This window comes from Macrosteles quadrilineatus, unplaced genomic scaffold (genome assembly GCF_028750875.1).
Source record: "Macrosteles quadrilineatus isolate MER2022 unplaced genomic scaffold, UCM_ALF_1.0 Scaffold_5__1_contigs__length_97177068, whole genome shotgun sequence".
In the NCBI taxonomy this organism is placed as follows: Eukaryota; Metazoa; Arthropoda; class Insecta; order Hemiptera; family Cicadellidae; genus Macrosteles; species Macrosteles quadrilineatus.
The window spans coordinates 76,627,767-76,644,824 of NW_026542598.1; the positions used below are offsets into that span (position 1 = coordinate 76,627,767).

Sequence of the window (17,058 nt, forward strand, 5' to 3'; positions counted from 1 at the left end):
AAGAAAATTAAAATCTAGTGTTGAGCAAGGAATTTGAAGTCTTGCAACAGCTGTTGACTACTTAATATTTCAATTTATCACCTTACACAGTCAACTAATTGGTTGGAATATTCACTATCATGTAGCTAAGGTGAGTGATGGGCGTATAAAAATAGCACAGATACCCTATAGAAAATATACACTTGTGGGCTGCCTAACCAGCTTCCTCACACTTGATGATCTAGCTAGACTATTGTAATAGGAAAATATGGTGTTATAACCCTAATAATAGCACAGATACCCTATAGAAAATATATACTTGTGGGCTGCCTAACCAGCTTCCTCACACTTGATTATATTGATTGACACTGTGTAATATTGATTATATTACACAGCTAGACTATTATAATGGGAAAATATTATAAAAGTGTCTATATGACACTGGAAACCAATCACAACCATTATATTTAAACAAAGATAAATTACATATTTAAATTAATTAATATAAAACATTACATCGGAGCCTACTATTATATCCCTTGCTATCTTAGTTTAATAAGGACTACCATCCTCATCATTTTTATCCTGTTTTCTCCATCGGACCGGACCTATTTTGGAAATGGTATACTGTTTTTCTTCATATTCTTAGTCATCTTTCCCAGGGACAACATTTTGACATTTTTGGCATACTTATTTTAAGGCTTGCTTTTTTGCTCCCTGATTTTGCACGAGTACAGTTTTATGTGCATAGGTTGAAAACAATTTTGAGAATATCCTTCAGTGTAGTTTCATGCTGTGTGTGCTCTGCTACTACAGAGTTTTTATTATTCTTTTCCACTCTTACATAAGAGAAGGCAGGTTATTTCCCAGCCACCGCTGAACCTTTTGGAATGTACATGATAGGAGACGATGTTTGAAAGCAACATCAGTCGGAGGAAGACAAGAGATATTAGGTTTGATGGAGACCGTCGATTTAAAAATTGACTTGTACCTGTATAGATTGAGGTTGAAGTGCACGAAACCTCTCTCGCTGAAGCCCATATCAAATCAAGATGTACATTTTCCCTACCTTTTGTATTTGGGTGGTGTTGGAGAGGGGGCGTGAAAGACCGATGATGCATTTTGGGCCACTGGGGAATTCAGATACAACTTCGCATAAGCAACCTTGCTTTTCTCAAATGCTGAAGATTTTTTGTCACATCCAGTAGAATCGCGTTCAAAATATCATCTAATCCTTGTTAAGATAGTTTATGGTGCGAGAAAAAGATGTCCCTTACCTTCTTTCTTAGAGAATAAGAGGATAAAAACAATTATGAGGATGGTAGTCCTTTCCAAACTAAGATAGCAAGGCTGAATTGATTCAATAGTAGGCTAAGGCTACTCACTAATGTACAGTTTTATGTTAATTCCTACTTAAATATGTCAATTGTCTTGGTTTCAATTTTATTGTTGTGATTGGTTTCCAGTGTCATATAGACACTTTTATATGCATAAACATGGTTATAACACCATATTTTCCCATTACAATAGTCTAGCTAGATCATCAAGTGTGAGGAAGCTGGTTAGGCAGCCCACAAGTGTATATTTTCTATAGGGTATCTGTGCTATTTTTAGACGCCCATCACTCACCTTAGCTACATGATAGTGAATATTCCAACCAATTAGTTGACTGTGCAAGGTGATAAATTGAAATATTAAGTAGTCAACAGCTGTTGCAAGACTTCAAATTCCTTGCTCAACACTAGATTTTAATTTTCTAAAATTTTAATTAAATTTAATTTTTTTTATACTGACGCTTAATTTCCTTTAAAATCTGAACGGAAGGAGGTAAACTAGTAAAGTCATATATATTATTGAAGGGAATTTAATTTTCTACAACCCTATGCCCAGCATTTATTTTTTGGGTGCATAGTTTGAGAGGCAACTTGTCAAAAAGAACAAAAAACATGAGAAAAAAATGTATTTTTCCAAATTTACAAACTTTTGATAGCAAATAACACGAAAAATATACAAGATATCGAAAAATAGTAAATTACAAACTTGCTGGAAATTTAATAACCTTTCACTTTGTATATTAGCATAATTTCGCTTGGACGCATGGTTTCCGAGATATCAGCGAAAAACCGAAAGATTGTACCTTCAAGCCCCCCCCTCCCCCACAGCACAAGGGCTAGAGGCGGGGACTTTTGGTATGTTAACCTCCTAACTATACTAAACAAAGTTACGAAGTCAGAAATTGTGTTCCAAACATTTCCCTCTATACCCTTTTTTTAGCATTCGTTGCCTGGACTAGCTATGAAAACCCGTATAATTTATCCAGCTATTTATTTGTTACCGTAGGCTAACAATCAAAATATTATAGGCTCTCTAAATTTTAATTTATAAGTGGCCTATTTCGAGTATGTTTTGGTGTTTTCCGATTTATATTGCCTAAATCAACATCCTGTTTGCAATACATCTAGATAAATCTGAAAGCAAAGAGCCTTATTTACAAAGTTCACAAATTAATATGATAAGTATATTGAATAGATAGATAGAATGTATCAACGTTTATATTTTTTTCACCACACTATGATGTTTTTGGCTGTATTACATACGTCAATTGGTGGCTGAAAGTTACGTTTTGCTGGCCATGCCAGCTGTCATCGTAATTTGGGGACCGAGCAGGTTTTTACAGGCCGGGGCCGCAAAATCAGCTGTCCGCTTATTTACTTAAAACATGAATATGCATTTTAAATACACAATCAAAATCCATATCATTGCAATAGAATTGTGTTATTGTCACCGTTGCCTAGCAACTATTTATTTTTATTTTTGCTGATTCCTAAAATTATTTCTTCACATAACCTTAAAGTTGTAGTTGTGTTGACTATCAGTGTGCATTATTATAGTGGTCAATAGTGGTAATAGGGTATAGTGTGGTGAAAAATAGCGTTCTTACCACGGACCGAAATGGTTTTGCAGCTCTCGATCGATTTAAGTTCTCGACTTCGTCTCGAACTTAAAAACTATCTCGAGCCGGCAAAACCTCATTTTCGGCCCTTGGTACGAAATATACTATTACATCTGTTTTTTAATTTCCAAGTGACTTGAAGTAACCCTTCTTGCGTCAAAAGTCACGTTTTACTGTATTGGCACTTTTTGCAAGATTTATCTATCTAGATAAAATCGGATGTTTTCATTACCAAATGATGCAACTTAATCCTAAATTTAAATTAGCCTTCGATAGCGCGATCAGTTTTGGGATCGTTGAGAGAGTGAAAAGCCATGATAAGACTTTTAGATAACCCGAATTGACGCTCATCCTTTATCTATAAAAATCTCAGTTAGGAAAATTAATGATACGTTACAGATTGTGGTTAATAATCATTTGAGCAGGAATCTGGATAGTACTTTGCTGTATAACAGTAAAGTAATTAATAATTAATAATCAGACATTTATTTGCAACACCAATAAGGAACAATATCATGAATGCTATGATCAAATCAAAAACATTCTCAAGACTATATTATTGTGATAAGTGGTTTTAGGAACGAGCCATCTTCCTAACTGAATTAGTGATTAAACCAGTATAAGCAATTTATACATCGAGTGCTTATATGTAGTTCAAATTAAAAATACAAGTCATACAAACAAAATAATAAAGCAACATAAATGTTGATTTAATTTTGATTAAGGGTTCTAGCAACTGATTGAGGCCATTATTAATAGATTTTATGGATTTATGGATTGATTTTGAGATCAAGTAAAACTATTTGCGGCTCATTATTTAATTTTTCGCCCGGTTTAGTTTTATGCCTTTGCTTACGTCTTTGTGTAATTTTTTTGTATAATTCTTGGTTCTACAATGAAGACAATCAAATGATGACAATACATTCTCTAGAAGCCCTCCTAGCTAGTTAAAACTTTTTCCTACAGTTACCTATCAAATGTACATGTTCTCTCACTGATTTGAGAAAGCAAAGTGGCCAATTCGCTCAATGTTAACATTGTCTCACTCTAATTACTTTGTCTCCCTCCAGATTTGCAACGTGAAGGCACGTTTCTTTACCAATTTATTTGTTTTATGGTAACTGTACGAAAAATATAATGTGCAACTCGAGTGCAAAGTGTACGGCTCGTGAGTAAGGATTTCTCTCGATTGAGGCAATTGCTCACTTTGCTCACTAGTTGCACAAATAACTATTCCATAGTAGGCCTACTTGTTTTCGTTTTTGTCCACGGGTTTTTACTAGGTAGACCCGGATTTTCCTTATGTTTTTTTGTGTATTTTAAATCAGGAATCTTGCAGGGCAATATAAGCAGAGCAACTAAACAGCATTCTCTGTCCAGGCACTTCGTTACTGGATTCCCAGCTATTTGCGAATGACGTATGTTCTGTACAATTTTTTTCATTTGACGTCAACAAGTTTACATATCCGGGTTGAAATTACTTGTCGAAGTTCACTTGTTCACATCGAATAGTTTTTTTTGTGTGGAACTTTAGCCAATGTTATCCTACATTTCAAGTTGTTTCCCTATTGTCATCAAGTGCTTGTTTCCGTTCATTACTAACATTATATATACCTTAAATCTGTGGACATATTTTAAATCCATAGTAACGTTATTATAGTAGCATACTCAATCTGAGGGACGGAAGTATGTAAAACACACTCAACCATAAAGCTAGCGCTCGCCTTGTAATCAGAGGTTACCGGGTTCGATCCAAAAAAAGCTTTCAGATGGTTTGAAAAGTAGTACAGTTATTCTTGAACATTGAGAATTAAAGAATGACCCAGCTGGTTAAGCCATCTTCATTCAACACCATATTCATATTGGTTTTAAGTACCCACCTTGGTATGATGTAAACCAATCCAATATAGGCCTAATTTTGACGAAATAACCGTTAAGAGGTTACGATAGTAAATCTAAATTTTTCCACTACTGTTGGGAATCGAACCCGCGACCTTTCCTACCATAGTCACGACCTTCTGTACGACGTAAACATACCCATTATTTCTGATTCCCCCTCCTTCACTGATCTCCCTCTATACCGTGTTCCAAATAGCATGATTGCACCACTATGACGGCCCAGGGCTATGATAAGGTTAGCAAGAGTTCATTGGCACACGTAGGTTCTCCTAGTATCATGTTAGTTGCTTGCGCTGTCAGTCTGATTGCGTATGTGTTGCTCTTTTTGGTTTGCGTCATTGGCCAAATCTGTCTGAATTTGTTTTTTGCCAACTTCCCAACCTTTCACATACGAGAGAGTTTTGATTCGGTTTGATCTTGCGGTTTTCTGATGCAATTCAATCGTGTTATTGCTATTGATTTTTGATATTTCGTGAATTTTTATTGTGAATTTGATTTGTGGGTACTTGTTGGAGTAGTTGTTTTTTTTTTTATCAGACTGAATATAATGTTCAACCAGATTTATCTGGCGTTGTATACAGTTTAATAAATATTTGATGCAGTGGTTTTATTCACGTTTTCCGAATTCTTTGCGAATATTCTTTGTCTTTCCATCTAAATATATATCCTTTATCTTTTATAACACAAATAAAAAGGTTAGGTCTATGAAGTATGTTCTAACTCTGTGATACGCTTCAATGATCTTGTAACTGTAGTAGAAAACGAAGTTGTTTTAAATGTCCCCTCTATTTCTTAATTTACATTGTTTAGCAGTCTCCAGATAGTTTGAAACATTAATAGCATTACTGTTTATTTTCCATAGAAATTGTGTACAAAACACAGCTTTTTGTGCTTCGGATATGACTAAAAGCTTTAACTAAGTGCTAACATGTAAATATGTTCCCTCGAGACAACAAATATATTTGACCAAAACCCAATCTACAAAATGTTGACGATGCAAATATTAATTTTAAAAAGCGACGAAGTTTTCATTGATTCGCGCTACACACGGAAGTCATATCAAAACCGCAACCACTCACTGATAAGACTCTCAATGTTACTTAACTTATCAGTTATTCATATCAATTTCTCATTATTCTATGGTCCAGAATATTCCAAACTAAAACTCGATTGGACCTGTTTCGTCATGAGCTTTGTGAAAAGGGTTTTAAATTGAATAGTCGATTATAAGGGATTTTGTGGACCCTCGCTCGAGGGATGCACCCTCCTGTTTCGCAAAAAAAAGGGTTGGTGAAATATATTTCGTCATGTGTTTTTGCATCCCTTTGTAAGGGGTTTAAATTGATTGACACCCTCTCTGAGAAGAAATTGGTTATTGTGAAGCGTATGGGGTAAACATGTTGGTAAAAGCCTTGAATTCATTGTATTATGAAAATTAACAATTTTAAAAACAGAATAAGGAATTATTTCCAATTCTACTGGATGAAACTGTTGGTTAAGTTCGACGGCGTTTCGAACTCGTAACAGTCTTCAGGTTCGTAAATTGATAAAAATATTCAGCTGTTAGAGGGAATAAAGTGGAAGAATGTTTTACTTGGATGCATTACTTAGAATAGTCGGCGAAAGAACTGTAAAGCGTATTTATAACAACAATTTTCTAAAAAACTTTGCATTTATCGTGATAAATAAATAATTAACGTGATTAATAGGTATATAATTTAAAAAATATATATATATAAATAAATAGGAATCACTTCAATGTCTGAAGCGCAAAGTTAGTCAACCTATACGTAACAGATTTTTAAACCAACCTCAGGATCAAAAATCGGCAAAATAAAAATGTATGTGTTCTAAGAGTTATATGTGAGACCATTTTTAAAGCTTTACATAATTAATCGAAAAAAATACAAATGGAGTGTTAATTTGACATAATTTAACCTCGCTAGGACTAGGTCATGTGGATTTAAATATTAGGACTAGATCACGTTGATTTAAACATTAAATGCCACTTTTAATGCAAGTATTAAGTAATGTCCCAGATGAACAGCTGTGTCGCCTACACCTGGGTAAACACTGCAAGGTCACACACATTCCATTGGATTTGGCAATTAAAATATGTCTATTTTATCTAAAACGAAATGTATTTTGTCTGTAAAAATGTTGTTTTTAGTTGGTTTTTTTGTGGGAACATAGATAAATGTAATGTAACTACTAATTTGGACTGACTCGCTCACAAGACAATCGCTTTCTTCCCCCCACCGTCACAAATACATGATTTAATAACTACAATTTATCATCACAAATTAATAATTATCCCTATCAAATTCCATTGAACCTATTATTTTCACTTAACACACATCCCAATACATCTTTTCACAGTCAACTAAGCTGTTCCAAAGATCAGAAAATCAATTTTGCACATCAAATCTTATTTTTTCCTACTAAAAAATGCCCACAACTGATTCGACATGCTATGCAAATTGTCTGACCATATAAACTTGTTTGTGTTTTTGTTATTGGAATTTTTATTTGTCCTTCAAATAATTACTCTATGTTCTGTTCGTCATTAGGAAACCATCGTCCATCTTAGTTCTAGTTAAAAAAATGCATTTTTTCAGTATTTATAGGGGATAAAATACTTCTAATTTGATTTAATTTTTAATTATTTCAAAAAATTTTCTTGGTACTGTATTTTAATTTTGAAATAAATCTAGAAAACTAGCTTAAAGTATTAGAACGGATATAAGCTAAAATTATTTTGCAATGACGAACCTTTTTTCAAATAGTTAGCAAACCTAATAGAAATTAAGTCAAATAACAATCACAAAACAATTCACGAAGTGTGCTTGACCTTTGTAAGTTGTTCCAATATACATAAATAGAATGAACCAAGACCATCCAGCTATTTGCATTCATCGCCAAGTTGACTGTATGTAGTTGACCGCCCATAATGGGTCCTATAGGACCATTATTATGGTCGGTTATGGACCTGTCGTTGTGTATATTACAGTAACAGTGTCCCGTCTTACCTTATACAGTGGCCGAGCTCTCTACAGTCTACAAACCCAGATGGCATGGTTTATTTTCATTTACTGGTTCAAAACGGTTCGTAAAATGCGAACGAGTTCGCAAACTAACGTGACGAAAATTTGTGTTTTTCATTTTTGACCCTCAAACCATAAAACTGTTATAATTTCTCTCTAAACCACTTTGAAAAGCTTAAACAAATAATTTAGTATCTTGAAGTGTTTTTGTACAGTTATTGGTTACGGAGAACATTTTAAAATAAAGTAAATTTAAATTTCCCATATTATTCTTAGATAAACTGTTTTAGTTTGCTTATTTTTGGGTATATTTTAATCAAACTTGGCAAATTTGACCATATTATACAAATAGTTTATTATTATTTTCCCTATTACGTTATTAAAATATTCTACGTTATTAATATTTTTCCTGTTTTGTTAAGGGTAACAAAGTGTGTTTTTTTTTAAAAAACACACTTTGTTACCCTCTCTGTAGCAGTAAACCTAGGTAAATTATATTAGTCTGCAGGTTTGCTGCGACGGGGGTGTTATTGTTAGGCGAGCTAGCCAGGTCTGTGAAGTTGGCGTATCAATAATAGTGTATCTACTTTTCTCATACCAATCATTAGTTCTTCATTTAGACGCACTTGATTTCATATCGATGTTAAATTAAATGGTTCTTTCGTATCATACCGACCATACCTAAATTGGTAAATTAAACCCCTTAGGTTAGGTCAGGTTAGTTTAGCTCAGTTTAGCTTAGCTTAGGTTAGGTTAGCTTAGCTTAAGTTAGGTTTTTATCGAATCCAATTAAAATCTTATTTGGAAGTCGATTTATCGGTGTGGTCGGTATAATCAGAAAGTACCAATGAAATTTAAGGATTTTACATATGTTATTGCCAATTTTATCTCACCAACACCCAAAATATATTATTTCGGAGCTAACCAATTCCTCTATAGTTAACACCAGGGTAATACAGTATGTGTAGTTGTAAAGTCACGTACGGGAGAGTCAATGCTCGGGCGAGGTCGGCGAAAGCTGCTAAAGGCTTCTCCTAGTTGCGTAAGTACAAGAGGTCGACGTCCAGCCCTACTTGCATTTCACCAATCAGATTCTTGATGTGTTATGTATGAGATGCGGCTTTTAAAAATATCTACCGGCATCTAGGAGTGGTTCAGACTCCGGATTACTGTATTATGCTTTCATTAGTTTACAATACCTGCATATAGTAATCTTTGGTTGTTGTAGTGGCAACTAGTTTCGCTATAGTGGTTTATCTTGTTGATCCGGAGGCTAATCATCTTAAAAAATGAAACTAGTTTTCATTTCGATTGTTACTCTGGATCATCTGATGATGGTCCACTTGAAGCGAAACTAGTTGCCACTACAACATCCAAGGATTACATGTCAAGTAGTGACTTTATTTGAAGGTCGTCAACAGAGTTCAATAAATAACATCCACACGAGACAAGGGGACAAAACGAACTTTTAAATCACACACAAACCAAACGTAAGGACGTTGTAACCGCAAAGGTAACCGCGACTGGGCTGAAAAAAAATGACTCAATATCGATATCAGTTGAGATTTTTCCCAATGTATGTTTATTTAAGAGACCAATAGTTTTTTGACGAATTTCGAAATGTTAACATCAGTAGTTATCGTAATCGCCGATTTCTGGCTAGGGTCGTAGGAAAATGGATTTATGAAATTTTCGGAAAGTGATTTGTGAGAATCGGACCAGTATCTTCAGGGCCGAAGTCCTGTGAATTAAACTCTTATTGAGTTTGTACAGTACAAGGCTACCACCATTGGTCATTTGAGTGGAAAGTTAAATTTGAGGTCTGGTAAGAAACCCGTAAGAAAATCGTGAATGGAGGCTAGGATCGAACCAGCAAATCTAAAACCTAAGTTTCACGCTCACCCTAGTGTTGTAGGACACCACCTAGTAATTATGCCAGCTAACCAAACTTTATTGGTAATATATGGATTGAAAATTTGCTAAGTAATATTCATTCTTCGTTTCATTGCGGTAAAACACCCTTCAGAACGTTATCTTTATTGAGCGCATAGTAAAACTTCCCCCTCCATGAATAATAGAACAGTTCTGGAACAATGCAAGCAGTGTATTCTGCAAAAGTATGGATTTAAACGTCAAACATATCAATTCATTCCATCCGTGGCTGAGATCCAAACCAAACTTAGTGTGGATTTTCTATGGACGATCAAACCATCTATGGAATGTATTTCTATGATGAATTATCTGAGCAACATATTCTTTGACCAATAATTTAATGTTATGATGGTTGAGTAGAAAGTACACCAAGGCGTATACCTTGCAGTAACACTGTCGATACAGTACTGGCTGGGTAGCTGAGTGGTTATAATGCTCGCCTAACAATCAAAAGGACGCCGGTTCGATCCTGAGAAAAGTCAGTAGCTTGTTTATGGTTCGAAACCGAACCCAGCTGTTCCTGATCATTGGGCTTTGAATAAATGATCCTGGCTAATGAAACAGCTGATCTTTTCTCAGTCTGTAATAAAGCCACGCAAATCTCACATCCTACACTCATCCTTCGCTCATATTTAGGTAAGACGCACCTGGGGGCGTCCCCATCTTAAAATTGGAAGGAAAATTTGAATTGATTATTGTTACAGCTTATTTTGAATTATTGATCCATTTGTTCATTGTCGAACACTCAGTTGATTTGCAATGGTTAAACCAATACGATTCAGAATCGTTTAGAACTCAGTAAAGTTGTGGTAAATTGCTAGAATAAATTCAACTTTCATTTGAGAAATCGTATGGGATATTTATGTGGCATGGTTATAAAATTTGATGGAAATTGTTAACCGTAACATGACTATGCGACGTGACCAAGTGAGCCAACATGGTTATGTATCACGTGTATGGTAGATGACTCACCACACCTAAGTCAACACACAGACACAACCTGCTGAATGTTGAACATGCTATACAGAACAGCTGAGTATTTTGTGAATAGTATTTCATCACAACGATTCCCTGCTTGTCTACGTGTATTAAACTACTGTAGGCACCACGTTGATCTGATGGTAGATGAGTCATCACACCTGAGTCAACACACAGACTCAACCTGCTGAATGTTGAACATACTATACAGAACAGCTGAGTATTTTGTGAATAGTATTTCATCATAACGATTCCCTGCATCTCTACGTGTATTATACTACTGTAGGCACCACGTTGATCTGATGGTAGATGAGTCATCTCACCTGAGTCAACTCACAGACTCCACGTGGCTGAATGCTGAGCACACACACGTTATGTTGCTTATTTATACACATACATATATACAAGTCATCATGTTGTATATACCACGTATACAGTTCTAGAGAGACATATACCGGCCCCTGTAGGTTCCCCACCCTCAAATTTTCACGAACACGTCACGAACGTTCCCGCGTGATCTGTGTATAGATGAGTCATCGTACGTTGAAATCAACCTTTCTACGTGGCATAAAACACACTCACCTTAGGTAAAATTACTTTGTGATACCTACTCTAATAAAGTTTTTGTAGGCAATTGTATCTATGTGAGACCTGGATATACTGCCAAGGACATTCGTTTATAGCTCTTAGCTTATTTGTTGAGGTGTTTTCACTTTGGTTTCACTTATTTTATTATTTTCAAAACATTTGAAAGTTGTTTAGAAAATAAATTTAATTTTAATATAATGAACTTATGATGTGTCTGTTCCTATACTGAAAAGTTATTGAATTATTGAGTTACTAAGAAGTTATTGTGTATAACAATACTCAGGGAAGAACGTAACTTAAGATATATTGACCAGGAGAAACGTTTTGATCACATTTGAGATACTTTTATGGTATTTTAAACGCAAAATCTCGTAAACTAAAATATGTAAATCATTTACAGTGAAAACAGTTGAAATGGAGTGAATCAACAAGGAAGTAACACAAGTGGAATATTCTCAATGAATGATAAACAACTTGTACGTTTATTAGGCTTGGCTGATGTAATTCATGCATCTTTATGTGGACTATTAATTTTTCATCCCCAGTACCAGTAGAGTACATAGAAAATCTATGCTAGATAATTGCTTTAGATATTATGTAGCTAGCAAACCCTTATTGAAACTGGGCGATGGATAGGTATACCCTGAAAAACTTGGGGAGTTGTGTTGAGCTAATGAACTTTCGCAAAGGCAGTATTACGGATATGGTGTAGTAGGTAAGACTTGTCGTTGTTTATCCCAAGTATTGTAGTGAGATATCCCTGTAGTGACTATGGCTGTTGGTGACCTTCCCCTCACATTTGCATCGATTTTTAGGGTTGCGCGGGTCAGTATAGAGAGGGTCGCGTGCTGAACGCCCTGGAAACTTCCACCCCTAAATACAACACGCTTCCGTAACGTAACCCCCATCGCCTTCTGCCAGCGAGCAGTTTTGACTGTTGGGATCGATTTTCTACCCGTCGTTGTGAAATTTCTCGTAGCTTCTAGAAATTTGTGGAAATTTTTGTTATAGTAGATGTTTTGCTGCAGTTTTGCTTTTGTTACGTGTTGGAAACTCATTTTGTAGGTACAGCTTTTCTGTCTGTGGACTATGTTGAGTTTCCTCCAGACCGTCTAAGTAGGCCTACACGATTCCTAGAATCGGAAAAGACTAGGATTGGAAGAGGATTGGAAAGACCACTTTCCTAACCTTGGTGATCGAGTTTGAAATTGAATTTGTATCTATTTTCGTGATGTTGATACCTCCTGCAAATATCTTTGATTTAACAAATCAAAATTAACTGTGTAAGCTATCTCTACAACCTTTAGTGGGAGTTATATGATTCTAAACATAATTGTTAGTTAAAGTCTCAATGTGCTACGAACTACTTAAAATTATATTCTTATATAATAATCTTAGTTGGATTGTTTTAGGGGGCGTCTTGCAAAAACAGAATACGTTTATGTTGTTACATGACTATTGTAGTGCGCAGTTTAAAAAAGTTTACAGCGGGTTTACACTATCTCTGCTTCGCCAATCGACTTTCCTTCCTTTGACAACCGCTGATAAGAGATTACGGGTGTGTTGTGTCTACAACTGCGCAGCAAATTGTCGTGTTGTTCGCCTTGGAATGGAAAGTAAGATCGCACCTAATAAGCATTACGTTGTATGACTCACTGTGCAGTTGAGGTGGGACAACAACAGAACCTGAGGATGGGCGCAGTAATATGTCCGAAACGTCGATAATTTGAGTCAGTTTAATGTTTTTCGAGATGAACGGTGTCACAATTTCGAAACGTGTAACAGTGTTGTCATACAACTTTTTCCAAGTATTTATGTATAGACTTTTGGGTAAAAAGGTCTTGAAGGAAGGTTGTTTGGCCGTTAGCTAGACTTAGGGAGGATGTTCAGGGCATTCGAATGGCAGCAGTTGTTTAATTAATAGTGGCAGACTATTATTAAACAGGACATTGAAAAATAACCTGATCACCAACTCTTAAATCAGTAGTGGTGATTGAGTTCTTATTGCCATATTGCTATAATTGACAGGTATTGCCTTGAAAAATGACGTTGCAATAAATCGAATCGTGGCGTTGCATGTAACAAAATAGCCTTCTGTTGAAGCTTCCTAATGTTGTAAACCTTAGTCAAGTAATAAGGAAATTAAATAAACTAGTTCAGCCTTGTCAAATCATCGTATTCCTGAATATTGTCAGTCTGGAACACTGTTTTAGACTGGAACACCGGACTTAGACGAATAAATGACACAAAATCTTCATTTTTAACACATCATAAATGACACAAAATCAGTGGTAAAACATTGTATAGATTAATAAATGAAATGAATCTAAATGAAATGTTCCACGATTTCAATTAGAAACAGTCGACTGCATTATAACATAACCTTAAACAGTACATTGCGTTCAATCTCGAAACTATATTTACGTTATTCGGAATAATTACCTTGAAATATATCCTGAAATACTCAAATTCTTTATTTTACACTTACCTGAATTCTAAAGTAACGTAAAACTAAGGTTTCGTCTTTACAGTTGAACCTCAATAACACCAACCTCGATACACGATAGCACGACAGTTAAATAATGCACTTGTTACACCTTCTTTGAAGATATCATTACATAGGATATATATTTGTAGCTCATCAAAAAACCTCGGTAAGGAGTAAACATCAACATTATATCTGATATATTTTTCTCCTTGGACAGTTAAGGCCGTATTGTATAACTGTATCAATGGAGTTTATGTGTCGTCAAACCTTGCCTTCATATAGTCATCAATACATATCTGTTACTGTTTCATGACCATTACCATCTGTTTACATCCTTGAATGCACTATCAATTGGTCATCTGTTTCACAGCTGTAGCTAGAATCTTTACTCGTAATTTAAGGGTTGTGTAACACTTTGCTTATTATTGACTATTTTGTCAGGTCATTAGTTTTCCTTGTTGACCAGATGCAAACGTGCCGTCAGCCATGAGCGCCTTTACGTCCTTTGGCACGAAGTCAGATTCTACTTTGTTTACGTTACGTTACATTGTTGTTCGTTGTCCGAAAGGGTGTTTGGCTGCGCCATGACGCTCGTGTAGAAAACAAAAGTGCTCTCAAATTTGGCGCTGATCCAGGGTCGTGCCGAACTAATCGACGTTTTTTAGTTGCCACGCTAGCCAAACGTCGAAAGAGGTTTCAATGAATGTTCTCGAGGCTCTGAATTGTGAAATGTATTTATAAGTTTGCATATTAGTAAAAGAAAAATTATTGTAAATAATATTCGGTTATGTTTGTAAAATTTATGTTACAGTATATTATGGAATGAGAATGAGAACAATTGAGATGGTTGCTGCAATTTCCGTGATGGCTTAAAATATATTACATTTGTTCGTCATATCGTAAAAAATCAACAAAGCTAGTTTAGATGCTATTTTGAAACCTTTTTTATTTATTTTTTCTCTTTTCACAAGTTACAATAAAATACACAAAAATCCAATAAAATGGTTTCCTCTTTGTCTTGATAAATATTTCCAGAAAATATTTCGAACCCGAACTCTCATATTTCTACAAAATAGCAATACGAGTGCTGTCGGTTGTTGATAGCCATATAAAACTATTTTGGCAGTCTTGTATTTTTCTTCATAAAATTAACGGAAAGCCAACTATAGACAGTATTTTCTCATTATAGTCAACGAATAAATATATCGTCTATCATATCCTTTCCGAGAACATAACAATGCTAATGCCGAGTGTTGGGTCGGTGTGTGCCAGCTCAGCACCACATCGCTATCTCATCACATGGTAGTCTTCTATTTTGATCATGTGACCTAGGGTGCCCCTGCTTTACAATTCTGATGCGCACATCAGAGTGGCGTGAGGGCCCCCTCCCCTCCTCAGCCCCTCCACCCTGGACGCTGCCACTGCGCAGTCGTCGGTCGCGTTTATATCCCCCGTTCGCCAAGCCTCCGCGTCAGTTTGTCGGTATCCAGCGCAGCATTTGCGTCGTGAACCAACTGGTCGAGTATACAAGATGGCTGTTGTTTGAAGTTGTCGCCGAGTGCTAGCTAGTCTAATGATTGAATATCGATTTTGGCATATTGTCAATTGAGTGTCGGCTCTGATCTCAGTAGAATAGCAATATTCGATTCCTGTGAATTGTTGATTTTTATTTAATTAGTGCCTGATAGCTATTTATTTTCGTAAAAAGTGCTGTGATATTAAGTTAGGTCTCACAAAGTGTTCCTTGGTCGGTGGATTTCGACCTGCATTTTCTTATTCGTGTTATTTCTGAATCGCCTGTGTAATTTTCAACATGGTTGAAAGCATTTTGGAAGAGACTGAGGGCTGTCTGTCCAACCGTAAGTAACAGATTTATGGCAATTACTAGGTTGTTAGCTAGCATTAATATTTTTTATTTCAATCTGAACTCCTCCACTAATTTACGGTGAGGATGGCGATTTATTCAATCTCATTCACGTCACTTTTTATCTATATTTTCTTCAATTTCAACCGGTTTGAGAACGAGTTCTTTGTGATGGTGTGTAAGGTTGTTGTGGAGCAAGATGATTGGCCCGGTTAGCGATTGGTGGGGTGGGGACTGGGGAGTGGGAAAGGCTAGAAACTTCCTTATCCTCTCTTCAATGTTATGATGATAAGGCCTGTCTGAATTTATAGATTTTGTTATCAATTAAGTTAATTGACAGCTGATCCGTTGATATTTTCACACATCTTCCAGACTTCGTAATAGGGTTAGGTTGACTTTAAGAACTTCAATTAAAACTTGAAAAAATTTAATTTAAATAAAAAAATAGGTTAAAAACTAAAAAATTCTTAATGTTGGCCTAACTCAATTTGAATTTCAGAATAAAGTATTAACTTAAAGTACATTTTAACCCATTAGAGACTTGGTTTGGTAAAAAAATTGGCTTTTTTACTTAAATAGATAAAAGAAGTTACTGTATGTAAATTAATCCAAATTAAATTTCCTATTGTATTAAACGTGTCTTAAGTAAAATAATAATAATAATAATTTTTCAACATCTTTCAAAAAGAAAATTAAAAAAATGTAGGCCTTCATTTTTAGTAGCCTACCTACCTATAAATTTAAGTAAAGGCTAAACTTCAAAATTTTTTTACTATTTCTTGCTTTCATTCCCGTACCTACTTTATTTAATTCCCTACTTAAAATTGTATTTATTTACAATTATATCTACAATAGTCTTACTGTATGTTTTACAGCTATTTATGTAAAACCCTCTCTTCCCTACCATCACCACTAGGCCAACGCCACCCGATTCACCGTCACTTTCACTGTCATTTTCACACTAAGGTCTGTCAATCTCGCTCGAGAATATGCGATCGAATTAGTTTGTATGGCCCCCCATTTATAAAACATAATAGGCCTAATACACTCGTAACTACGTTATAATTACTTATAACCACTGAAAGTAGAACTCAAACAAACACAAACATCTGAACATCAAGAATGTAAACAATCACATCACATCTGTTGCACCATATTGTCAACCTACAAATAAAAATAATATCCCTTGTCAATGTATATAGGCTTATATCACAGAGAGAATAAGAAAACGATTCTATTGTAAAACTGTAGACTTCTGACTTATAACAATAAAGCACATCAGCTGTTACGTAATAACAATTTTTAATGACGTAGGTAATATTTTTACACTTTT

At 35.3% G+C, this 17,058-nt stretch overlaps 1 protein-coding gene across 5 annotated transcripts in view; it reads left to right on the plus strand.

Moving 5' to 3' along the window:
- LOC128994322 (MAP kinase-interacting serine/threonine-protein kinase 1-like) overlaps nucleotides 1–17,058 on the plus strand; it is a 128,346-nt gene that overhangs the window by 104,915 nt on the left and 6,373 nt on the right. Inside the window, exon 1 of one of the 5 annotated variants that reach the window (XM_054418773.1) lies at nucleotides 15,353–15,720. The exons of the other annotated variants lie outside the window; for them this stretch is intronic. Within the exon in view, the coding sequence (XP_054274748.1) occupies nucleotides 15,675–15,720 (46 nt within the window). The 5' untranslated portion in view covers nucleotides 15,353–15,674. Of the gene's footprint in view, nucleotides 1–15,352; nucleotides 15,721–17,058 lie in introns of those variants that run through there. 5 annotated transcript variants of the gene reach the window in all.